This window comes from Sinohyriopsis cumingii, chromosome 5, assembly GCF_028554795.1.
Source record: "Sinohyriopsis cumingii isolate HCF-2022 chromosome 5, ASM2855479v2, whole genome shotgun sequence".
In the NCBI taxonomy this organism is placed as follows: domain Eukaryota; kingdom Metazoa; phylum Mollusca; class Bivalvia; order Unionida; family Unionidae; genus Sinohyriopsis; species Sinohyriopsis cumingii.
The window spans coordinates 96,602,126-96,628,324 of NC_142965.1; the positions used below are offsets into that span (position 1 = coordinate 96,602,126).

At 36.4% G+C, this 26,199-nt stretch overlaps 1 protein-coding gene across 1 annotated transcript in view; it reads right to left on the minus strand.

The window, feature by feature from the left end:
* LOC149799824 (run domain Beclin-1-interacting and cysteine-rich domain-containing protein-like) overlaps window positions 1-26,199 on the minus strand; it is a 101,901-nt gene that overhangs the window by 57,935 nt on the left and 17,767 nt on the right. The window contains exons 4-7 of the mRNA XM_089959239.1: window positions 19,295-19,401; window positions 9,676-9,874; window positions 7,369-7,914; window positions 404-543 (exon numbers count right to left, since the gene is read on the minus strand). Coding sequence (XP_089815365.1) covers window positions 404-543; window positions 7,369-7,914; window positions 9,676-9,874; window positions 19,295-19,401 — 992 coding nt within the window. The remainder of the gene's footprint in view (window positions 1-403; window positions 544-7,368; window positions 7,915-9,675; window positions 9,875-19,294; window positions 19,402-26,199) is intronic.

Sequence of the window (26,199 nt, forward strand, 5' to 3'; positions counted from 1 at the left end):
CAAACAAAATGTTAATTAATGACTCTACCCTGCAAAGAATGACACACATTGTTTTCAATCAGGTTTGTCAAGGTTTTGAAAATGTGGGCCAATGATGTAATTATTATATTGGCTTCAAGACTAAACATGAGTCAGTGGGAAACTTACCCAGGTGTGGCACAAACACTAATGACATTAAGTGCCTCTATTACATTATTTCTCATATGTTCCTTTAAAGAAAAGGCTGAGAAACACTGATCATCTTTATAACAAAATGATATAATCAGTGACATCATGCCACACAGGTATCTTTCCCACTGACAAGGTATGGTCTTGTATTTAGTCTTCAAATGACACCACATGAAACACTCTGGCCAATGAAAGTGCAAGAAACTTGTCAGAGCTGGAGTTAGAGAATATTTACCTTGTCTAAATTCGCACATGTATGGAAGTCCTGTGAAGACAGATAGTGTATAAGGGACTGGCCTGGCATAGGAGGCTGTAAAAGACCACCACCACCACTGCCACCCTCTGAAAAAATCCTGCTGTCATTTTTCCTTTTGGCTACAATGAAACCATACACGGTGAGAGTGCAGTTTTTGATAAGAATACAGCACTTGAAGACAACCTATATAATCTCTCAAAACAGGTTATACTACATTTTTAACTTGATAGTGGAACACAGTCAAATAAAACTTCACCTGCACTGTAGCTGAGGTTGTCTAACCACTAGTCCAACCATCTAAATCAAGAGGTCAAGGGTTGGCATCAAGTCAAAAGGCATCCTCAGCTACTTTCTCTTTGGCAAGATTTCACAAGAAATGAAACCACAGATTATGCATAAAAATTATGATATCGAATACCTACTAATACTGATCATGGTAAATAAAGTTACTTCACTTACTTGCATTTTCAAAACAAAGTACATACCAAGCAGCATTTAATTTGCTTGCTACAATTAATTAAAACTAGATTTGTAAATAATCTCCACTACAGAACCAACCACTCCACTGACCTCAGTGGTTGGAGCCTCTGACTCAGTGGAAGAAGTTCAAGGGGTTCGAATCCCGGCCAAGTCATACCAAAGACTTTTAAAAATGGTACTACCAGCTGCCTTGCTTGGTGCTCAGCATTAAGAGGTTAGTGTTAGGACTGGTTGGCCTGGTATTAGGATTAGGTGACTGAATGGGACATGATGCTACATGTCTGTAGCATGATGCCCCAGTGCTAGACATCACTATAAACTGCCACACTGCAGACATCATAGCAATATTACTGGAAAATTGTTAAAGCTACAATATGGAATCCAAATAACACACACATGCACACACACACACATTACAAAACAAAACATTTCAAAAGTGTAAAACAATTTGATAAATTAATATACTGATATAATACAATCAGGTCATCAAAAAACATGCCAAACAAATTATAAGTTCCAAAATTTCAAAAGTATCTTAATAAATAATGCATTTCTGTAAGGCCTTGAAAATCTAAATAGGTTATATACATATGCAGTCCAACCTCAAATAGCTTTTTCTAAATCATACTTTTATTAAAAAAGGTCAAGTCCTACAAGTTCAATTTTTTTTAAATAACTGAAAACTTCCTCTCATGGTCTAGAAAGGTAACTTGTTCAGTTGTCTGTGTATCTCAGGTAATATCTGATGGTACATAATTGGTCCTGCAGTTTTCATTTCTTGATAGATCAATCAAGGAAAGGGTCTAAACAGATATTGTTGGTCTCTTTCTTAGGAAGGAACTACCAGATAGGTTGTGTCATATGAACAACTGAACCATCAGAACAGAAATGCATGCAGTTCAGATCTATGGACATCGTATGTAGCTAGCTATCTCTGCATGTTGAAATTAGAGTTATCATAAATTGCAAGTCATGTATGATGGCTACTTCAGTGATGAGGTTCAGACAGGAAGATAGTGGTTCAAACTTATACAAACTTGGCCATGTCAAAACCCAGGAGAGATTCCATTTGGGAATAATGTGAGTGTGGTCTTGATATCTTTCCCATGAAGTCTGAGATCATGGAACAGTATCTCTCGATAGGCGCTAACTTCGTGTCTTTAAAAAGAGCAAGACATTTGCTGATGGTGAATCGATAATGACAAAAATATCACTTTTTATGTTCTCAAAGTCGAAGATCTTAGCTGTTTCGATTCTCTCCAAGATCTCTGGGCAGATCTATCGCTAGATTGAATAGATCAGTGACCCAGGACCTGTTCCATCTGAGAGGTGCTATCAGAATTATCTTGCAATTCTGACCCCATAAATTCTGTATTACTTTTGGTTATCAGGACAGCAGTAGCGTAGCCAAATGCCCACAACCCTCCAAGCTGATTGACAGTGCAACCATGGCCCAAGCATCTGGACTGGAGAGACAAAGCTGGGTAAATTGTGAATCTACCTTGTTGCAAATGGTCAATCATCGTATGCCCCCAAAGTGCAAAAATCTGAGCGAAGACTGATTGATGGAGAGACCATCCCATATGAATGACTTGATCTCTCCTGGATAGAGTGTTGGCCAAGACAATGAGTCTGCTGGGAATGTGTCTGATTCATAAGTTGAAATGGAGATTGTGGTACTAAGTAAACGTAGAAAGTTCCAAAGCAGAACACACTGGTCAGGTGATTGGGTGCCTCCCGGTTTGAGGAGATGGGTCACAGACCACAAGGTTGTTATACTTAATGCAGACTGTTTTTCCTGAGAGTTAATCTTTACAGAAGTGAAAGACACTGATGACAGCCTTCATTTCTGTGATACTGATGTGTAGATCTATTGCTAAATTGAGAGAATCCCCTGGATCCCATGTGCCACTGACAGTTAGTGAAGTCCAGCAACAAGTGAGCACTCTAAACATGCACAATGCCAAAGGTACATAACATTATTTCTGGTTGGGGCTTCTCCAGCCAACTTGGGTTGCACCACTGACATACGAATGATTGTCTCTCGGGTGTGATCATGACTGTTTGATCAAGGAGATTTGTAAGGAAGCGCCATTGTGCTTGCAATGTTATTAGCAAGGGGTGAATAAGAAGACATCCAAGCAGGATCAAGTCCATTGCCACTTCGAATAAACTGAGGAGTGGCAAAAACTCTCTCACTGGAATCCAAGTACTGTTGGAATCGGACTTGATGTGTTTGACAATTCTGATTATGTGAACACGAGGAAGTCGCACCAGATTCTTGTTGGTGACAAGTTCCATGCCCAAATGGACCAAATCCTGGAATGGATGGAGGACTGACTTTCCCAGTTTACTAGAAAGCCTAGATGATCTAAATGGGAGAGGAGATTGTTTTTGGCCTAATAATAAACTTACCATGTGTTTCCAGAGGATGTCGTTCAAGTACACTGCCACTGCTTGAGATGATGTTGATTAGAACTGGGTGATGATGCAATCCATATCTTGGTAAAAGCCTAAAGGCTAATGTTAAGGCTCAAGGGAAGAACTCTGGACTGATAAACTTTGTTGCAGTAAGCAAAACAGAAAAAAAATTAATTGACACAGGGGGTGGGGTGGGGAATAGTGATGTAAAATTTGCATCAGTCAGATGGAGAACGACTGCATACTTGTCCCATTGAACAGAAAGGTGGATTGATCTTGCTGTCTCCATCTTCAATTTTGGAGGTACAATAATTCGTTTGAGGTGACTCAAGTCAATGATGAGTATCAACTTGCTGTTTGCTCTCTGAATAAGAAGCAGCCTTGAATAAAACCCCAGAGATTGTGGTCTTTGCACAACCTCCACTATCTTTTTTAAAAATATTTTTCTGGGGTTGAGCTATCCTTCTCCTGATCCCATGGTGTATCTGTGAAGAGGGAAGAGGAGAGGGTTGTTGATGAATGAGACCTGAAGCCCCTCCGAAATGACCTGGATCCCCTCTACCCATTCTGAGGAAATAAGGAGATATAGTGGGCTCAAAAATGTGGTTTCTTACCATCCCTGTACGGCTGCTTCCTAAGGATCAATATTGGTACACATGTTACTGAGAAGATCCCCGTCATGAAGCCGCTTAACAACCTTTCACACTGGCACGGGGTCTGAGTGGTTCCAAACTGCTTTGTTGGTTGGATGGCAAGGTGGTGGGGGAGTTCCTGAGCTGTCTGCCTCCAAACTTCCTCGATTTCTCCTTCAAAAGCAACAGTGACCCAGACAGGATTGTCTGGAAATGGAGGGTATGATGAGATTTGAGCAACATGGATCACAGACATGCGACATATCAGGTGTGAGTTGGCTAATGCTGTCAAAGTATTGGCTGTGGTGTGGTAAGCAGTCCTGGTCAATGACCCAGGCAATCCTAGCCATCATCTCCCAAGTGTGGCTATTGCCAGGTGTTGAGTCTGAAAGGTGCTAATGAGGCCAAATCCAACAGTGAAGGAGCAATGACATCCCAAATCAGCTCTGACATGGTATGTAGCAATTTTGTCCATGTATAAAACAGACAAGCAGATATATAACCAGCTGCTATAGTCTTGTCAAGTGCTGCGAGATCAGTTCTGAAGGTATCTGTGGCCTTCAATCCAGTCAATTGGGGAAGGAAACAGAACAGCAGCATCTCTTCCTCATCAGTGAGATCTACCAACTCTTTAGCATTATATTCCTGAGTATCAGTAGGGGTTGGGGAGCAGTCTGAAGTAGCCAACACCCTAAAAATGTCCTCGATAGTGGCTTAAAAGCTAAATTTCAGTCTGTTCCAAGGCTGGATCTGAGTATGATGAAGGTTGGTTGATTGGTGGGAGTTTCGTCACAATCACTACGTGTCAAAGCTCAATCTGGGTCTAACTGCAGCTCTGGAGAAGACATACCAGCTGGTATGAAGATCTAACTCCATCCCTATGAAAATGTAGCTAGCTATACCTTGTGGACAATCAGTGAACATACAGAAGTCTGGCACTGCTGGTTTGCCAAGCAAATGGTCAGCCTGACAATATGGTTAGATAGATGGATCTGTCACTAAGATCCCCATAAAATCATAGAAAACTGGACCGAGTCAACGAAAAGGTTCCCATGTTGGAATGGCTGGATAGCTGGTGATGGCTGGATGGTTAGTGATGACACAGTTTTATTATGCATTGGATACATTGGATCCAGTGTAAATCCCATGCATCCAGACTTATAGGTATGAATACAATCCTCTGACATGTGGGGACTTATGCCCACTGGACTGCCTAAAATTAGGGAACACTGCCTCAAAAAGTTGGAAATGCAAGCAACAAACTTTTCAAAAGGTCTCCCGTGCTGGATGGTCAATGATGGCTGGAAATCCAGTAATGGTGAACCCATTAAAAACTCCATGCTCCCTGACTTACAGACCCGAAGGCTACACTTGGGCATGTGGGGTTATTTACACCCATCGGGCTGCCTACAACTGGGAAACAGTCCCCAGTGAGTTGGTATCACCAACAACGAACTACAGGTTGTCTTCCTTGATTTATTCCATCTTTCCATCCCTTCAATGCCATGTGGACTATTGCTTTGAACATGCATTTCATGCATTTAGTAGACATTTCTTCTGAAATAAAAACAAGAAGAGAAAGAAAAAAAAATAGATTAGCAAATGAGACTAACTGGATAATACCCAAGACCTTCTCTGACCACAAATTACACACAGTGCATGCTACAGACGATGTACACATAGTATATATAAAACAAGAGTCATGGTAGACTTCTGTTCGGAAGTTGCAATATAGCATTTAAATGATATTCTGCTGAAATGACACAAGAAGAGGAAGCAGAGTATAAGTTAGTAATTCATCATGTTACTATTAACTTACTAATATATATATATATATATATATATATATATATATATATATATATATATATATATATATATATATATATATATATATTTATTTATATACACACATAAATATACATATACATACATACAGTCTCCGTTACTAAACAGATTAATACAAAAAGACAGTGTTTCATTAGAATCTTAGAAACTATGCTTTGAACTTATGCATTCATGTATTTTTTTTAGTTGACCTTTCTAAAGAAATGACAGAGAAGGAAAAAACAAAGAATAAAGCAATGCAGCACATTAATAACTCACTAAAACCAACTCCATTACAAATGGAGCAAGAAAAAAAGTCAGTCCCAAAGTCACAATAAAATCATAATGACCTTGCAGAGGTCAGTGATAGTGTGGGTGACGTGGTCTCAAAAGGACAAAGTCCCTAACAGTGACACAATCACCCAACTTTGCAGAAATTTAAAAAAAGAATGATTACAACCTGCAGCAAAATGATTAATCCACACAATAAATCTAAAAGAAACGTTGAATGATTTGATTAGAACACAAAAATGACTTGGATTGTCAGAGGATAAACTGTATGATGTTATAAGTACAGCAGTTTAGCTGAAAACTAGTGACACTTGGTGATGGAAAGTGGAGACAATGATCTAGAGTTATTACCCTTCGTCATAATGGAATAGATGAGATGATTTTTTTGGTCTTTTAGTAGGGCTGGATTCGCATGGTAGCAGCTAATATTCCTAACATAACGTGATTGTGGAAATTATTCAAAGTAAAAATGACTGAAGGTGATGAACGGCATTCCAATGAGACAAAATCCTATAATATAATTTCCTCTATTATGACATGAACAAAATTCTGCCTGTTCCGTCATCTATAGCATTTTCCATTTCATCACCTTCATCAAATGGAAACAGTGATGCCTATCTGATAGTACTGATAATACTGATCAAACAATCAGTATAGGCATATTAATATGCCTTCTATAGGACTCACAGTACTATTTCAGTTCCAATAGTAAACCTATGCAAACACCATGATATTAAAACTTCAATAACTTAAAATTTCTGACTGTTCATGATCAAACCTGTATTTATCAATATAGATGAAACCTGGATGGTCAGCTTCTGTGTAGAATAAAGGATATGAGCCACGGCATTTTCTGGACCTGCATGTGTTTGAAACATGTGCTTTCAATTCTGCACCAAAGTGTTAGGTGCTAATTTTAGTAATGAGTGTACCAAACTCAAGACTGTTAGAGGACTGAAATTCATCAATAAAACAATGTCTCTATTTTTTTTCACTTGCAACTAGGATAAGCTCTCCAAAGAATCTTTTTCCTAAAGCATAACTTACATTATTAACCAATCCTGGTCAGCCAAATCCATATATACTCTATTTTATGTTCACCCATTTCCAGGCTGGTTCTCATTTTTCCATACCATTAGTACTGTGTCCTAAATATCTTAAGCAATTTTTGTGCAATCATTAGACAAAACTGATAGACAAATAAGTATAAATGTTGATGTCTCGAGAGAATGCCCTCCAACAATGTACCCCACTTGTACTATTCCTGTGGGGGCATAAAAACCTGAACCATACCTGGTTTAACACCATCAATTTGATCATTCAGTTGTATTTCTGGCTTTATCTGGCCACTATGATCTGATTTTGACCTTTTATGTGAGGGTTTGAACTGTTTATCTGGACTGCTCTTCTTTATTTTCCTGGATTCTGGTTGCATAATTTCAGAGTCAGAAAACACATTCATTGAATTCTCCTTTTCCCTCTTTGAACTGTTGGTATTATCAGTTTCTGGATCACTGAACACTTCATCTATCTTCCCTGTTATTTTACCTAAGTCTGACATCGGCCGAAGAATTAATGCATCCTCTGAAACACTTCTTTGAACAGCATTTTTGCCATGTTTTGGTGAAGCAACATTCATTGTCTCATTTTCATTTTTGTAAGACCTAAACACATTTTGATTGTCATATGAGAAATCTATGTTTAACAATGGATCCGTGTTTATGCTTTCATAGAAACTAAACGGCTTCTCGATCACAGGAGGGGAATTGGAGCCAGATTTTCTGAGAACTTCACGCAGTGCATCTCTGGCAGCTGTTCTGGAGTCATCTGGACTTGAACCTGAAATATAAAATGGAAAAATTAAGTTGTAATCTCTTTGATTCACTATCCAAAAAATAAAGGTCCTTATGGCAGTGCTTCCACTAAATCTAATGAAATTTCCCTCCTTCCCCTTTACTTAAGCAATGATGCACAACTTATGTAGAAACTTGTCAGTGCCTGGGAATTCTGGGTGGATGGCCACTGGTCAGGGGGTCATTCAAGAAAGGGACCACTGTATACTAATCCATCTTGAGTTGCATTATTTATCAACCATTAGTTGTATAGAAATACAATAATGCAAACAATAATAGTAATACATTAAGTATGTTTGTACTTCAGCTAATGGACTTTTTCTTTGTATGTGTTACTGTATCATGGGGTGGAGGCCTAGATTACCAGACAAATAAAGTATCTAGTAACAATGGCATTTAAATTTCAACACAACAGTGGTGCCTTAAAAAGACATACTCATCTTCAAACATAAAAGGTCCAAAGTAACAACATCAGCTGAGTATTACATACATCACTGCCTCTTCATATCATTGTTTTAATGATTGGTGATTAATGGCATATCAGCAAATTAAATATTATTTAATGCCCTGGCAAGGGAAATCATTTGTTTGTAGTATTGCTTTATGGCATCTTAGCACAATAGTGGCAATATGGTGCCAATTAAAGATATGTTTTAAAAAAATGGAAAAATGAACGGCGCAAGAACCACAGGAAAATAAACACTTCCAAATATAAGTGTAAATGTGAAGTACAAAATAAAATATAAAACATTTTTAAAAAATAATTTTGTAAAATGTATATTAAACAAAATATAAGTGCCCTTCTCAAAGACATGCCATGACAACTGACCCATGCGTATTTTGGCAGATATTCAACCATGCAAAACCATTGTGTACACAGCCTAGCATACAAATACTGATCATCTATTACAAAACCATTGAGTACACAGCCCAGCATATAAATACTGGTCATCTAGCGCAAAACCATTGTGTACACAGCCCAATATATAAGCAGTTATTACTTAGCATGAAACCATTGTGTACACAGCCTAGCATACAAATACTGATCATCTAGCACAAAACCATTGTATACACAGCCTAGCATATAAATACTGATCATCTAGTATAAAACCATTGTGTACACAGCCCAGTATATGAGCAGTTATTACTTAACATGAAACCACTGATTAGACAATCAAGCATAAGCTCATCACTTAACATGAATCCATTATCATTTAGCAAGAAAAAACATTGTGTGTACACAGCCTAAAACATAAGCAAACTCATCATTTAGCACAAAACCATTGTGTCTACACAGCCTAGCATATAAGCACTCATCATTTAGCACAAAACCATTGTGTTTACACAGCCTAGCATATGAGCACTCATCATTAAGCACAAAACCATTGTGTCTACACAGCCTAGCATATCAGCACTCATCATTTAGCACAAAACCATTGTGTCTACACAGCCTAGCATATAAGCACTCATCATTCAGCACAAAACTATTGTGTCTACACAGCTTAGCATATGAGCACTCATCATTTAGCACAAAATCATTGTGTACACAGCATAAGATATGAGTACTCATCGTTTAGCACAAAACCATTGTGTATTCACAGCCTAGCATATGAGCACTCAAAACTTAGTGCAAAACCATTATCACTTCCAACTAATATTTTGACACAAATTGTACATCATATGCTAAAATTTAATGATGTTAATATATTGTGATTTTTGAGTAATGCTCTATCCATATTTAACATACCTATATCAACAGGTGCTGCAAACTCATCAGACTGGCACAAAATACTCTCCTTCTTTGGAGATGCAAATGGTGGAGTCAGCATTATGGTAACACTGTGACTATGCTGAACAGATGGAGATACCAATGTAACTTGGTGAATTGGAAGGGAAGCACTTCTAGAATGATGTGGTTCTTTTGAGAATTGTGGAGTAAACTTCAGCTGAAAAAAAATTAAATATTAAATTATACAAATGCTATAGTGGGTTCAGTAATACAGAGAAAAACTAGAAAGTGTGAAGCAACATTGTGTAAATGGATGCTAATTTAGGACTTTTAATTACTGAAATGAAAGTCAGATACATAACCTCTTTAAATGAAATCTTTAAATCATTTATTTACAAAAAACAAAACAAATATATTGCCTTGTGGAAATACATGTAAAGGTGAGTGTGTGTGATTTGGATTTTTAACATAGCTTTAATGACTTTTCAATCATATCACTATGATGTCTGCAGTGTGGCAGTTTATAGTGATATCTAGGATTGCAGCATCATGTCCCACCCAGCCACATTATCCAGACACCAGGCTGATCAGTCCTAACACTAACCTCTTAATGCTGAGTGCTGACCAAGGTATCTGATAGTACCACTGTTATGTGTCTTTGGTATGAATCTGATGCGGTTTGAACCCATGACCTCCTGCATCCGTGGTGGACACTCTAAACACTTAGGCCATTGGAGTGGTCAGAAATAAAGATAGTGGTATTGTTTGTAAAAAAAAATGTGTTTTTTTTCCATTTACATTTTTGGTAAGCATCTCAATGTTTTCTAAAATAATGAACTTACTACTCAGAAAAATTAAATCTTTAGAATAGCTGTCTCATGTGGAATTTTCTCTCCCAATCTACCATGAATTTTCAATAGGAAAAATTCAGCTCCAGTGGAGGAGTTTTATATTTATAAATGCTAATTAGAATTTTACTCTTATTACTAATTTGAAAGCATGCATATATATATATATATATATATATATATATATATATATATATATATATATATATATATATATATATATATATATATATATATATATATAAATGGATTGCTACAAAATTGACTTGGCATTTGTACCAAGGAGGAAAGTGCCTTAAAGAGCAGGCTTTGTTTATCCAAGACATAATGACAAATAGAAGTTTATCTGAGTATGAATTACCATCTATACTTGCTTATAGGCTGAATCCAACTGCCAACAATACAGATGCTGATTTGATGTCACATAATGTACTGGCAGATAAGGGTCTATGTATGTTTTACACCAAATCAACACTGCCTCTTTTGGAGAGATATTATTAGCTTTACGGATTGACAGGCAGATAATATTGGTGTACAGCTAGTTTTCATTTACTCTGAAGTGCATGTCAGGGTTAACTGTACACGTACTCACAACAGAAAATATATCCATTTGATATTCACCTGTATCACCAACCTATTTACTGATATGTTGCATCTATCATGTTGTGCAAGTCTCTTTTGTCCTTATAGTAACTGTATTTCATGCGATATGAAAGAGTTTACAAATTATGACTTATTGTACGTCTACCAAAATATTAACATACAAAAAATTTCACAATGGAATATATCAAAAAAATGTAAAAATTGTATAATATAAATAATTAAGTGATAAGATTTAGCCATTGCATACTGTTACAAATCCATGGTCAAGAAGCACAACCAACAAGTTTTGTAAAACTGATCAAATTATTTAATTCTCTAAGTTATAAAATGAAAATTTAGGTACATGTATTATCAACTAAATCCAAAATCGTTTTATACATGTCCAAAAGAAACAACTTTTTCCAAGGTAAAATATATTTCTTCAATAATACTTACCCAATCATAATACCTTAGGAGAACTAATACAAATAACTACCTTGCAAATCCCTTCCTCCCAGATACTATTTTTAGCTAATGGGAGCTGAATGATGTCTGCCAACCTAGGTGACAGTCAGGCTGAGTGATCTCCCCTTATGTATGAGGACTGGTGGCAAAACCTATGATCCTGTCAGTTACTACTAGAGCAGAAGGCATGCTCTCTATGGATGAAAATATGGGGAGGCTGAAAGGGTGTATGTGTATTATGATTGGTTAAGTTCAATGGACCTAGTCTGTGTTGACAGAGAGGTAAAATATGCATGATTTCCCTCAATGCAGCGGATCTGTTCCATTAAGGTACCACCTCAAAGTCATCATCACTTAACATGAATCCATTACCATTGAGCAAAAAACCATTGTGTGTACACAGCCTAAAACAAATGCAAACTCATCATTTAACACAAAACCATTGTGTGTACACAGCCTAAAACAAATGCAAACTCATCATTTAGCACAAAACCATTGTGTCTACACAGCCAAAGTCCGAACTTTGTTTTGTATGTGGTCTTGAGTTGATGTGTCCAGGCAAGACAGAGGTGTCATGATGAAAGTCTGGTTGCCCATGAAGAGACCATGCCATCTGTATTAGTTGACAGTTCTGGGATAAAGACTAGTACATTAGGCATCTCAGGATGTGGTGGACTCATTTGTGGATTTGTTGTTGACAACACCACTTTAGAAAGTCCCACACCAGGACACAAGGGTCTGGGGACTTGTCATTTGAGATAAGTCACCACTGTAGAGTTCTTGGACAGAATGAGACCTACCTTACTATTTAAACATTCCTGCCACCAGTGAGTCTTTCACAATGGCTGTCATCTCTGGAATATTGATGTCATTCCCAAAGCAGTGGTATCAATTTCAACTGCTGGGGTTTTCAAATGAAATACTGGTGTATAGCAAAGGCAGAACCTATGACAAACTGATGATGAAGGCAGGTCAGAATATCTCTCCCAGACGGCATAAGTAACTGAAATTGCACTCTTCCATTTCGTCATAAAATCAACAGATGCTGGAGGTGGTCCAGGTTGTTGATAGAGTAGGAGGAGGAGGATAGAACTCGGTGGTCAAAGGCAAAATGTCCTCAATGCAGGCTCAGAAGGCTGAATCTTTCTATACCATTGAATAATGCAGAGTTGATGACAGCACTTGGGAACAAGCAACATCTTCTTGGTTGCATGAAGCCTCTGGTAATGCTTGAGCCTTTGGTGGCAAAAAGAGATGAGATCCATCACTCACTAAATACACAGAATGCCCTGAATTAGAAACAATGGCTTCGAGACAGTCGCTGAGTGAAGAGTCTCTTCTCATGGCAGAGTATGGAGTCACATGCACACACCTTTATTTCCACAAGGCAATATATTTGTTTTGTTTTTTGTAAATAAATGATTTAAAGATTTCATTTACATGTCTGCATAAGCTGGGTTCAACATATTGGAAGCCAGGCTGTTAGTGATAGAGCCCATAATATTGTTGTTTTGTTCTTCATGATCCCTGGTATATGTCCTAGCTGGTTGCAACAGAATTAGGCCATCTGTGTGGGGATGGATATCATCAGATTGGGACAAGTTACAGGATGTTTAATACATGAAACCAGTCCATATGTCTGCCGGAGCAAGGGGGGGATTTGGCTGTTTGTTTAGCTCTTTTCCTTACTGTTTCACAACAGAAAGAGTTGAACCCCAAGGAGGCGGAGCAGACAGGAGTCACCAATAATGATCAGTCCTGTGGTGATGACTTGGGTGCCAGAGCTGTCTACATTACACACAAAAACCTTCACATAAAAAGGAACTGATGCACCTTTCTAGATACTTACAAAGTAGGTGTGACAATATCCATTATAAGGCAATTACATGTAGGGGAAAAAAGCCCACAGACCGCATGTACAGGTAAAAACACTTAAGCTTGGCACCTGGATACTACAAATGCCTTTAACAGAAGCTCACCATGGAATTACAGAATTATTAGGATTTTTAGAAGTGCTAGAGACTTGTACACACATAAACTAATTATAGCCAGAACTTAATAGGAAGTCACTTATGCTCCCTGTGCAAGTACCTAAATGTGTGTGATGATGAAAAAGTGTTAGCAAACTGTAAAGACAGAACTTTATTGGCATAGGAAGAGAATAAGTTGGAAATATAGAGGGAGTATACTTTCCTTAGAAGTGAAAAACTCTACAACAACTTGTGATAGTACATTTTCTACATACATTCTGGCTTTTGCGAGGTCTCTCATGACAATAGTGTGCTTGTAACTGGCAGATTCATGGGTTTTGCTGCCAATCCTTTTCTGCATAAGAGGAGATCACTCTGTCCAACCACCATCTAGGTTGGCAGACATTTTTTAGCTCCCTTTAGCTAGAAGTAATATCAAGGAGGGCTGGAATTGCAAGGTAGTAGTTCTCCTGAGATATTATGATTGGGTAACATATTTAAAGAAAAAACAAATGTTGCAAACGAATTCCAGGTCCTAGAATGTGCTGATGTTCCAACAGTCTTGATGTTTCACAATGGCATTGTCCAGAACTCCTTTGAATAAATTCACAATAGTCTTAGAATATTTCAGGACAGTCAAAGAGCACTTTGAAATTCCAAAGAATGATCCAAACAAATAGTTTCCTCCCAAACTATAACAAAAACATTAAACACATGTGCAGACTGATATTAAAAGAACATAGAAAATAAGAGTGAACTAAATTGATCAACTCTTGTCCTTATATACACCCTTATTGCTCAATATCACAATATATACCTACATGACCCATGTCACAATAATTCCTACATGACCTATGTCACAATACTCAACATTACAACCACCTGACTGAACCATCCAATGGAAATTCACCCCAAACTTATATAAAGTTTCATTATTTCAATTAATTTAAAAATTGTCATCAATTACTGATCTCACATAGACAATCTAAAGACGTGAAAAAGTGAAACAAATAAAATAGATACAAATAACACATACAATCCTTACAATACCAGCCAGTAGTAAATAAGAATTCCGCCATGAATATTCACAGAAATAAGGGATTTAGAGTGTCATATGAACTTGAGAATTACCAATCAAATGTGATGAACTTTAATTCACATTTTACAAATAAATATTCTACAGATACAACAACTAGTAATGTCATCACACAATGGTGGCTATGGCACAGCCTGCATGGAATCTGGTTCCAGATTATTATGTGCAAATGGTTTTCAACTGTTTAATGGCAGCCAAAGAATAACTGATTTTCAAATCCATTCATAAAATGCTTCATGTTTCATTCTCATTTTAATCATCATTTCATTTCCATTTGTGATCTACCTTTCAGTTCAAAATGCGTTTTTTGTTTCATTTCCATTGATTATGCATTTCGTTTGCATTCCCACTCGTAAAATTACTTGTTTCAGGATCTATATACAGGAAGCATTGTTTGTTACCTTCTTGAATGAAATATTTTCTGTTAGAACATTTGAAATTTCCCATGCCGAAATTCATAATTAATGCTTATTCCAAAGAATTACCTTTAACATTTCTTTGTTACAAATTTAATTTGTTGTAGTATTTGATTTCTGTCATCCATCCAAGAAAATGTGCTCAATTATAATATTTTTATCGCTGGATGCACTGAAGCCAGGTAAATAACGGCAGTCATTTAAATAACAAAGGTGCAAAAAAATATATGATAATTATACCTTATTCATAATCACTAAATAACATAGACACCAGGTAACAAAAGCATGATATTAATACAGCATTCATATTCAGTAGTTTATAATCATAGTTTGCTGGCTCAATCCAGGCATGAAAAGAAATGCATTGCTTTGTAATTGTATGACCAAATAATTTGGAATATCCTTTATATATCGTTCTATACTTCTATGTAGAAACACTGAGTACCAATTAAAATAAATCTATCTTGTTTTCCATGGAGCCATCTTCAATATGAATTCAAAGTATCGACATGATCTAAAGATATCTTGCTAGCCTTGACAAAAAAAACATTGAGTGTGAAATCAATTTATTGTCCTCTACCAATAAAATTTATCATGCATGGAATTATGTTTTCACCAGTTGTGCTGCAAACTGTTGGGTCTAATAAGCAAACAGTTGTCATTACCATTCATGCCAACACCCATGAAAGGTATAATTGTTTACTATTATAACTGGAAAAAAGGTATAATTTGGGGGAAAAAAAGTGTAATCTATGTACAACATCCAGAATTAAAGCATATATGAACAAAGATATGATTATTTTTGCTACTAACCTGCTTCTGCAGCTGGTCAAATTTTTTGTCACAAACGGCAAAATCCATATTGATTAGAACCAGAATACAAACACAAAATATACTGAAAAACTTATTTAAGTTCTGCACTTGCTTTAACAAGACTACATGTATAGCTTTTGCTGAATGATCATGAACTGGAAATCTGCAAAGAGCATGGCCATGTGCTAAAAGTGTTGTTGATTTGTGCTTTTTTCTGATCTGACATGTTTTTAAATTTGGAAACATCCATCTGCTCTAACACATTTCATCATATAACATACACAACTCACCATAAAGTGTTTTGCTAAACATCTGATGCCATATTTTTTAAAAGTACTGACTGGTCTGCTAACAAAGAAGCTTATCAATAGAATGAATCTGTGAGTCAAGTTCATATTTGAAGAAACCCTTCTGTTTTCTTGGAAATGGGTCATATACAGTTGCTATAAATAGCAAATAAGGAAAGCACTCTTACACTATATTTATGCAGCAGTCATGTTTTTAAGAATATTCTCAAATTTATATGAGTGGATTTAAAGAGATGATAATAAAAATGGGAAAAACAACTTTTTATTACTTTAATTTTTTCACTTTTTAATTAAACAATAAAAGTATAATACATATAAAGGCCAGCATAAATCGTAATTTGGTTGAAAAAAGCATAATAATTACACCAAAAACATAATCGTTGGCATGTATGCATTATAAGTGACAGCACTGATGATGATAATGTTCTTCTTGCTAAGATACATAATGTGTTATGCCTACTTGGATCTGGCAATGAGGATACTGATTTCTCAGATAATATTATTTCTGATAGTTACAATGTCACATCTGTGATACCATCAATTGATGATATTGTTTGTGAAATTAGTGTTCACTGAGAATACACCATTTTGTCTGATACTAGAAGTGGCAAGGATGATGATGCTTTAGTACAGGTCTTTGTATCTGGAGCCAGAGAGATTTTAGATAGTGTATGGTAGTAGACACCAGACTGTACCTACAAGCTCATTGTGACACAACCAATATTTTTTATCAGCACTTGTAAGTCTGTGAAATTCAAATCAACCCAAAAATTCAGATTAATAAAAACATAAAACTACTATTTTGTTTGGGCTGGTACACGCACATGTAAGCTGACACTTTCAAAGATAGTAAAACTTGCTTGCTAAATGTATGTCCAATGTCATTAACATGTACATCAATGTGGAAATATGGGACAAGCCATTTAATTTTTGAACAGTCTGGTTTGGTGTTTGTGTGTGTGTGTGGAGGGATTCTGGTTTCAAAATAGATTGAAAAAAATAGTCTTGCCCTGATTTATATTAAAACAAATAATCTTATATCCATTATATTTGCTGGGAAAAAAATTTATAACCTGAGGTAAAAGAAACAAAATTCTGGCTCAAAAGAAAATCCCCCCACCACACAAATGGTAATTCCATATGCATTTTGAAAAATAAACAACCAATCTGAATTTAACATTTCATGGCTATAATGTTAAAAAAAATTCCCAATATCCTGTGAAACATTAGAAAACACATATTAAGCTAATGCTATAAAATCTGTATATTTCAATTTTAAAAGACCACTTCAGTGGCCTAATTGGTTAGAATGTCTGCCTCATATGCAGGAGGTCAAAGAGTTGAACCACAGCAGAGTCATACCAAAGCATTATAAAAATGGTACTAGCCAGTTACCTTGCTTAGCTCTCAGCTTTAAGAGGTTAGTGTTAGGACTAGTCAGCCTGGTGCCAGGATAATATCGCTGGGTGGTACATGATGCTACATGTCTGTGGAATGATGCCCCAGTGCTAGACACAAATATGAACTGCCACACTGCTGACATCATAGCAATATTACTTAAATTGTTAAAGCTATGTTAAAAATCCAAATCACAATTTTAAAAATAATTGAAATGAACCAAGTTCACACAAATGATTTTTCCAGTGTATGATAATTCATTTTTCCTCATTCTTAAATCTGTGTTAGTATAAAATTATTATTTCTAGTTTTAACTTTTTAAACAAGAGTCCCTTGAAGGGACTGACACTCCATCGAAGAAATTTATAGGAATCCAAGATAAGACTTTCTTTTTTAGACTGAAACTCTCTCATCGCTTTTATGGATGTCAGATTAACTTCAATTTCATTTAGGATGAACTAGACACCAGTCTGCTAATGAAAACCTACGTTAATATTACTTTTCCAATAGCAAAACCAGTGATAATATAATTTTCAAGAAGGCTGATGTGCCAGCCACATTGTGTGACCTGCATCATTTTCATTTAGAACCAAAAAGATGTGTCACGTCGATATGACCATTCATCCACGAGGTGCAGTAGATTTTCAAGATGCACATGATGGCAACCATACTCTGGTCAAGTCAGCGCCATTTTAATTTTGGACCATTTAGTTATCTTAGTATGTCTTGTGGTGAAAACCCAATGTCAGTAAGACCATTCATTCAGCAGGAGTAGCAATATTTCAAAATGGCCACCATGATGGCCATATGGGATTTCCAATTGTCATCATTTTCATTTAGGACCATCTAGTTCTTTTAGTGAAAACCCTGTACCAATACTCATTCATTCCGGAGATATCGTTATAATTTTTTTTAGTGAAAACCCCATGAAGTTATGACCATCAATTTAGGAGCATCAGTGATAACAATATTTTCATGCCATGGCAGCCATACTGGATTTCCAAGATGAACCATTTTCATTCTGAACCAACCAGACCTTGTTATAAATGTGTCTATTAAGTTTGATGGCAATCATCTTGCAGTTTAGGAGGTGTAGTGTTGACAAACTTGTACTTATAATCACCAAACAAAAGGCTATCACGTATTGATCAGTGAATTTTACATTTGGCTTCAATTTTATTGACTGCAGATCTTGACTGGTTATAACATAAATTTGTACATTCTTTCAGAATTTTTTTTATAATCTCACTCTGGGACCATTAAATTGCTAAATTTTTTCTACCACTAAAAAGTAAAATGTTTATCGCAGCATACTTACCCATTATAGATAAAATTGAATGGATAATACAGCTGATTGAAACATGAAGCAAACTAGGTACAAAAGGAGGAAACAGAAAGCAGACCTGGTTTTCATTGATAAAGTAAGTATCAACTTAAGGTACCATCAAAAACAGCTTGATAGGAGCTCTCTCTCCCTTACATTATTAGTCACACTTGAATAATTTTAAGCTTAACTGTCTTAATATGTGATACAAAGAACTATAGGAGACATTGCTATGTTCAAGTTATTTCTCTTTTATGTAAATGAGGATTCTTATCAAGGACATTACTAATAATAAAATAATCTCTCCCACTTTGTGAAAGGAATGTCAAAACAGATAATGATAAAGAATAACAGGACACAAGCCTTCTGTGTGGTATCATTGACAAAATCCACTTTCTCAGACATGCTAGTACCTACCACTACTGGGTCAATGTTGGTGAGAAGAGATACTTTATTTTGTTCAACTGCCTGCAGACAAATACAGAGAGCTTCAAAATACTTTTCTTGGAACAAGAAAGCATCATCTGTAATAAAATTATTTTAAAAAAGGCATAAAAATTAAAATTTTTAAAGCAATGCAATTAAATTATCAAGTACTTCCAATTTAGTCTACATGAAATTATTACCTAGACAAAGTTAGTTCATGAAAGATCTTTAAGTGAACCCGAAGTGAAGAAGGAAAATATGAAACTACAAATGATGTGGTTCAATTCACATATAAAATAAATAGAACAGTGTCCAATGAAATAGAAGGAATCCTTATATAAACCACATTTTAAGACCTCTGAAAGTGTTTGTCAAAAAAAGATTGTTTAAAAGAGAATAAAACATACATTTAAACTGGACTAAAATCAATGTCAACAATCACAATACTTAACACAAGAATTAAATAAGACTCAAGCTTGTAAGTCCCTTTTCTTAATTAGTGCAACTGTTCTTAGACAGAGATTTCTTTTTTACATTTTTTACCGAGTATATTGATACAAAAATCTGGGAAACATTTATCCAAGGACATAATTTTGTGCTGAAACATTTTGTGACTATGCAGCCAATATTTAATCTGGCAATTCATAAAATATGAGAAGAAGAATCCAGTGTAGTACTGAACTGCAGTTAATTCTCATTGGTGTACAAATTTGGCAGTTTGTTCAGTATCAGTGAATTTTACATTTAGCTACTATAGTTCAATTTTATTGATTGCAGATCTAGACTGGTTATAACATAAATTTGTACATTTTCTCAGAATTTTTTTATAATCTCACTCTGGGACCACTAAATTGCTAAATGTTCTCTACCACTAAAAAGTAAAATGTTTCTCGCAGCATACTTACCCAATCACATTACACTATGAATATTAGCCTACTACCTCGCGAATCCAGCCCTACAAAAAGACAAAAATCATCTTTACTTGAATAGCTTACATAGACAAAGGGAAAGAACACTTGACCATTACCTCTCTTTGCTACTGCCAGGTGTTGCTAGTGTCTAGCTGAGCAATATACTAATGAGGATGCTCGCATGATGGGGTGGATGAAAGGGTTTGTGATTGGGTAAGTATTCTGGAAAAACAAATTGACTGAAAAATTTGCTTTCTCCTTCAAATACATTCCCCAATCACATTACAATAGGAGAATAGGTAATAGGAGGTGGGAATGATGGCTGGATATCTCCAAATATCATAAAAAACACATGTGATCCTTATATACAGCTAAGATGATAAATACAGTGGGACCCCGCTATAACACGGTAGTTGGGAGCCATAGAATCCAACCATGTTATGAACCGAACCGTGTTATAAGCAACCATGTACAGTACCAAGACATTTGTGGATTTAGGAGGGGGGGGGCGGAGGGGGGAGTAATAAAAGCGGGTGCGAAAATGCATGCTTCATTGGCACGATTACCATTTTAGATCAATTTATATTAAATGAGAAAAACATTTGCTGTGATAACAGAAATTGCATATATAATATATTACTTTATTCAGAGAACCATGCATTGGTACATACACGTCTAGTTTATAAAAAGAAAAGAGTATCAACACCGTGTACTCACCAGCGAATCTCATAACATACATTGAATCTACAAGTATTTCCAATGAAAATATCCACAGACAGATGTAAAATATTCAATAATTTTGCCACAGATCATTACGTGACTGAATTCAATGGAAAAAAAATAAAAATTATGTAACGTGTGTACGTAACGAATGATGAAACAGTACGTCTGAAGGTTAATTAAAGGTGTTTGTATAAATTGTATACCACTACATTTCTCATCTGTCAATTGTAATACATTATTATTGTTTGAAAAACTCTGTGATTTTCAGCTGCTTTCTGCTAATGTCATGTTTGCTCTTGGCAAAGTCAATTATAGTTCTCAGCTGAAGAATTTGAACATAGTCGATATCCTGCGTCTCCATCCATCTCAAAGCACATTCTAAACCTTTGACTGCTTCTGTTGCTAATGGTGGACTATCCTCAGGTGTGGTGTCCTCGCTGTCATCATCAGAAGCATCACCACCGTCAGCATCACAACTGTTGTTATTGAACTTAATATTTTTAATAACTTCCGCATCCGAAACGTGGTCTGCAACTGGGCAGTCATTAAAAAAATTGAGCCATTCATCAACACTTTCACGTGACTGCATCAGCTCCCCAAATGCCCTCTCAGCCTGGAACACATCATTCTCAGAAAATCCATCAAATAAACTATTGTCATCATCACTGATGTTGCCTCTGTTTTCCTGTGTAATAATAAATGCTGCCCCAAGTCCTTTCTCCCAGCAGTTCTCAATGCAGCATGGTGTAATGGCATCCAAGATTTGCCGCCGAGGTACATTACTTCTTTCAAATTTAAACTTTTTAGTGTCGCCTGGACTGAGGTTTCATCACAAACAATCTTTTTCACAAGTTCTCTGTTATAATTCATTTTAAACACTGATATTATGCCCTGGTCCAGAGGCTGAATTCTGGAAGTTGTATTCTTTGGGAGGAAGCTAGCTTTTATTTTCCCATCCTTACTAACCAGGCATTCTGCAGGTGAGTGTGCGCGGCAGTTGTCCAATAATAACAGTGCCTTCGGCTCCATCTTCGGATTTCTGAGGTGGGATTGAACTGCTGGTACAAATTCAGTTTGAAACCATTTTTCAAACAAAGCAGCTGTCATCCATGCGTTTTTTGTGGCATCATACATAAATGGTAGGGTGTTCACATTCAAATGATGGAAGCACCTAGGAGATTTGAATTTTCCAATACATAGTGGTTTAAGTTTGTGTCATCCCGTTTTATTGACACAAAACAACAACGTTAATCGCTCTTTTATTTTCTTAAACCTTCATGTTTATGTTCATCGTTTTTCACAGCTAGGGTGGTGTCAGGCATCATTTTGTAGCACAATCCAGTTTCATCACAATTATAAATCTGCTCTGTGGAATATCCACCTTCCTCTATTATTTCCCTCAATTCATCTGAATAGTTCATAGCAGCTTCAGAATTGAAGAGCGAATTTCTCCAGAAACTGTCACGTGACTAATCCCATGTCGCTTCTTAAAACAATTTAGACATCCATTGCTTGCTTTGAAGCTGGAATCTTGCCCATGTAAGTCGGTGTGTAATTTTTTGGCTTGTGCCTTAACAATTGGTCCTGATAAAGGCACTCCTTCAGCTCTAGTCTGGACAAACCACTGATACAGGGCTGCATCAAGTTGGGTGTCTCCCATTAGTCTTGCTTTTTTCCTCATCATTCCCTCACTTTCATGCATATCCACAACCATCTCTCTTAATTTTGCTTCTTCCTTCTTCCATCCTCGAACTGTTGATTCATTCACACCTAAATCTTTAGCTACATGTGATTGTTTAACACCGGACTTAATCCTGTCCAATGCTTTAATCTTTTCTTTAACAGTAAAAGCTTTATGTTTCCATTTCCCATTTTCCATTCTAAATGTCCACTAATTAACACTTTTACTCCTACTGGTTTGAAAGACTACAGCAAGAATAATTGTCATTAAACAATGGGGGTAGATTTGTAGGAAATGGACGACATTATTTACTAGTCAACAGATTGTATAAAACAACACTGCCAAGCTACGCGCACATGTCGGTGGTTTTTTGTTTGTTTGATGTTTTATAAATCGTTGCCCCTTAATTTGAACAAGTTTAGCCCAGCAGTTGACTTTGATGATGAGCTATGTACTTAAATTAATTGATTAATAAATTCTGGCGAGAATCTTTTATCAATCACCGCATTAGCTGTTGCATAGTTGTGTATGCAAATTATAGAACATATGTTAGATATTATTAGAGCAACGATTGTATACGGAATGCATTCAAGACAAACACAAAGTACACTTGATGGCTTCATTGCTCAAGGATCAGTAATAATAATATTAACAATAAACAAAGATCTCAAAAGGCCCAGCCAAAACTATAAGAAATTGGTTTAGGAGCCACAAAATGATTATTTTATAGTCGAATTTGTGTGTGATTTCCCCCCCCAAAATGATAATAAATTTTCTACATGTTCTTTTTCGCACTTTTAAGAAGAGTATGAGAATAATACATGTATATGATATTTCAGCCACAGTCGTCTTATATTCAAATTTATATGCAATCTCTTCTCAAAAATGATATTAACTCTTGACGTATTTTATTTTTCATACTTATAAGAATTTTTTGGTTTTTGAGAAAAATACCTGTAGTAAAGTACCTGAAATTTCGGGAGCCATGCCACAACTGCATTATTACCGAATTCGCGTTATAACAGAGCACGTTATAGTGGGGTACCACTGTATTTAAATCTTCTTACCTACACAATTTCACTAGCAGATCCAGCAAAACTGAAAGGCTGTGTTGATTGTATTAATTGGGTTTGGTGGCCATCTGTGCTGCCAACAAAGGACCTACCAGATTCAGGGTTTGCTTCTGTCAGTGTATCCCCCCCTGGGGGTGGTGGTGTAAAACTGAGAGTAAAAAAACCTTGGTGTCAAAACTGGGGGTCAAATAAAAAATGTGGGGGGTCAAAAATATACTGACAAATGTTCCTCTGACTTTTTTAGCTTGAAGTAGGATAATGCAACTTGCGCAGCATACTCTCTCACTCTCTAAACATACAAATAAACCAACATGCACAATTAACAAACAAATGCATTGTCCTTTCAAAGAATAATTGTATTAGTCCATTTTTCTTTTAAAGTTATACTTTTACGAGTCTCTTTATAATTTTTTTGAAGCAATATTATAGACCAACACATTACATACAAGTTAATACAAAAAGCCTAATAAATCTTTTGTAACCAGATGGCAGTTAATTTACTGCCTGTCATAAAATTTGTACTATCATCGGTTTCATTGAACTTCGTCTTAGAACATATTTACAAAAAAAAAAACAAGGAGGCTAATGATTCATCTTGTTTCTAATAAGTTACACTTGAACTTTAAGATCTCTATTTTATTGCAGCAAAGTTGAAAAAACAACAAAATCTGCATTGACCCCCTGACTTTGTAATCCAAATAAACACATTTTTCTCAGCAAGTTTACTGATTTCTTTGTTGTGAAAGAATGTCTTGGGTTATAATGTGTTCTCCAGATATCTTGTGGCAAATGAAGACATATTTTTAAAAATTTGTAAACCCTGTCGCGAAAGGATTATTCACTTTTGCAGACCTTGCAATGATGCGATCACAAGTCATACCAGTAATCCTAATGGATGTGCTGCATTCCAGTCAAGGGAATTATTTTCTCCTTTTTTCATTAAAGTTAGATTCACAGTTACTCGTTTGTGTTCTGCTTCTTTCACTTCTTTGCTAATGATTCTTTGTGCAAGACATTTTAATCTGGAGGTCACTTTCTAGTGCAACAAGCATTGAAGTTAAACGTAAGGACAACATTTTGCTGAGCTCAATGGAAATCACACGAGAGCTCGCAAAAGTAGGGGATGATACTCCGTCATAACACTGCCTGTGCTAGTCTGGTTCCTTAATTCGTATGTGCCCTGCATTGCACTCTGCTTTACGAATAGAGGAGCACAATGCAGGCAGTAAACAAAGCGGGGAACCAGTCAATGCCTATGCTGGAAATACACACGATGCCACCCATGTCCAATGCATTGGATATTAAATAAATCCTGATCATATAATGCAAATCCTTTGCGTCAAAAAACCGCACGGCAAAAAAATGTGTGCGTCAATTTTCTCCAGCGTGCATCCCTGATACTGTCTGTGAAGCTAAATCTCTGAGATGAAAACTCTAAAAAGCTGACTCTGCATGTCAGCCAACAGCTTCTACCATATCTTGGATCAAAACGCTACATTCAAACATAAAAGCTCACAGAGATGGATCAAATCTCATGCACTGTAATCTTCATGAAGCAATTCTGATCTAGTGAGACCTCCAAGTATGCCAAGCATATAACCTATTAAAACCACAAAGCAAAGGCTTGAGAGGTGATATCCTGTTTTAAAGCTGTCTTGCGACAAGTGGGCAAAATGAACCATATGTACTGGTGTCGGTACTATTATTTCCACTTGGGGCTTCTCGAGCAGGATCCTCAAGGTTAGCCAACCTGGGATGTGTCATTGACACAAGAAAACTTGTATCTCAGGCATGATCATGACTGCTTATCAAGGGGATTTAAAAATGGGCACCACTGTGCTAGCTATGTCATTTGATTTGTTAAGGTCGCATAATAAGTCAGCAGAGCAGGATCAAGTCCACTGCCGCATTAAATAATCCAAGGAGTTACAAGAACAAACTGCTGGAAACAGACTTGAGAAGTTCGATGACCCTGATTACTGGAACAAGAGGAAGTTGTACCAGATTTAGGTTGGTGATAAACTCCATACCCAGATGGACAAAAAGCTGGGATGGATGGAGGTTGATCTTTACCCAGTTCACTAGAAACCTAGATGACTGAAAAGTGAGATAAGATCATTCTGCCTTGGAGAAGAATAGAACTAGCCATGTTTCTGGAGGATGTAGTCTAGGTACACTGCCATCGTTGTAGGTTAAGTCGACCAGAACAGTGATGACGCAATCCATACCGTTGGTAAAATAAACCAAGGACTGATGTTGAAGAGTGAGACTGACGGCATACTCATTCCTTTGAATAGAAAGGCGGATTTGTTTTACTCCATCTTGAATTTCAGTGGTGCAATGAATTGGTTGAGGCAACTCAAGTCGATGTGCAGCATCAACTTGCTGTTCACTGTCTGAACATGAAACAGCCTTAAATAAAACTCCCACAATTGTGGCCTTTGTACAATCTCAACTGCCTGATTTTTTATGGGTAATCTCATGTAGTAGCTAGTTATCCTTCTCCCA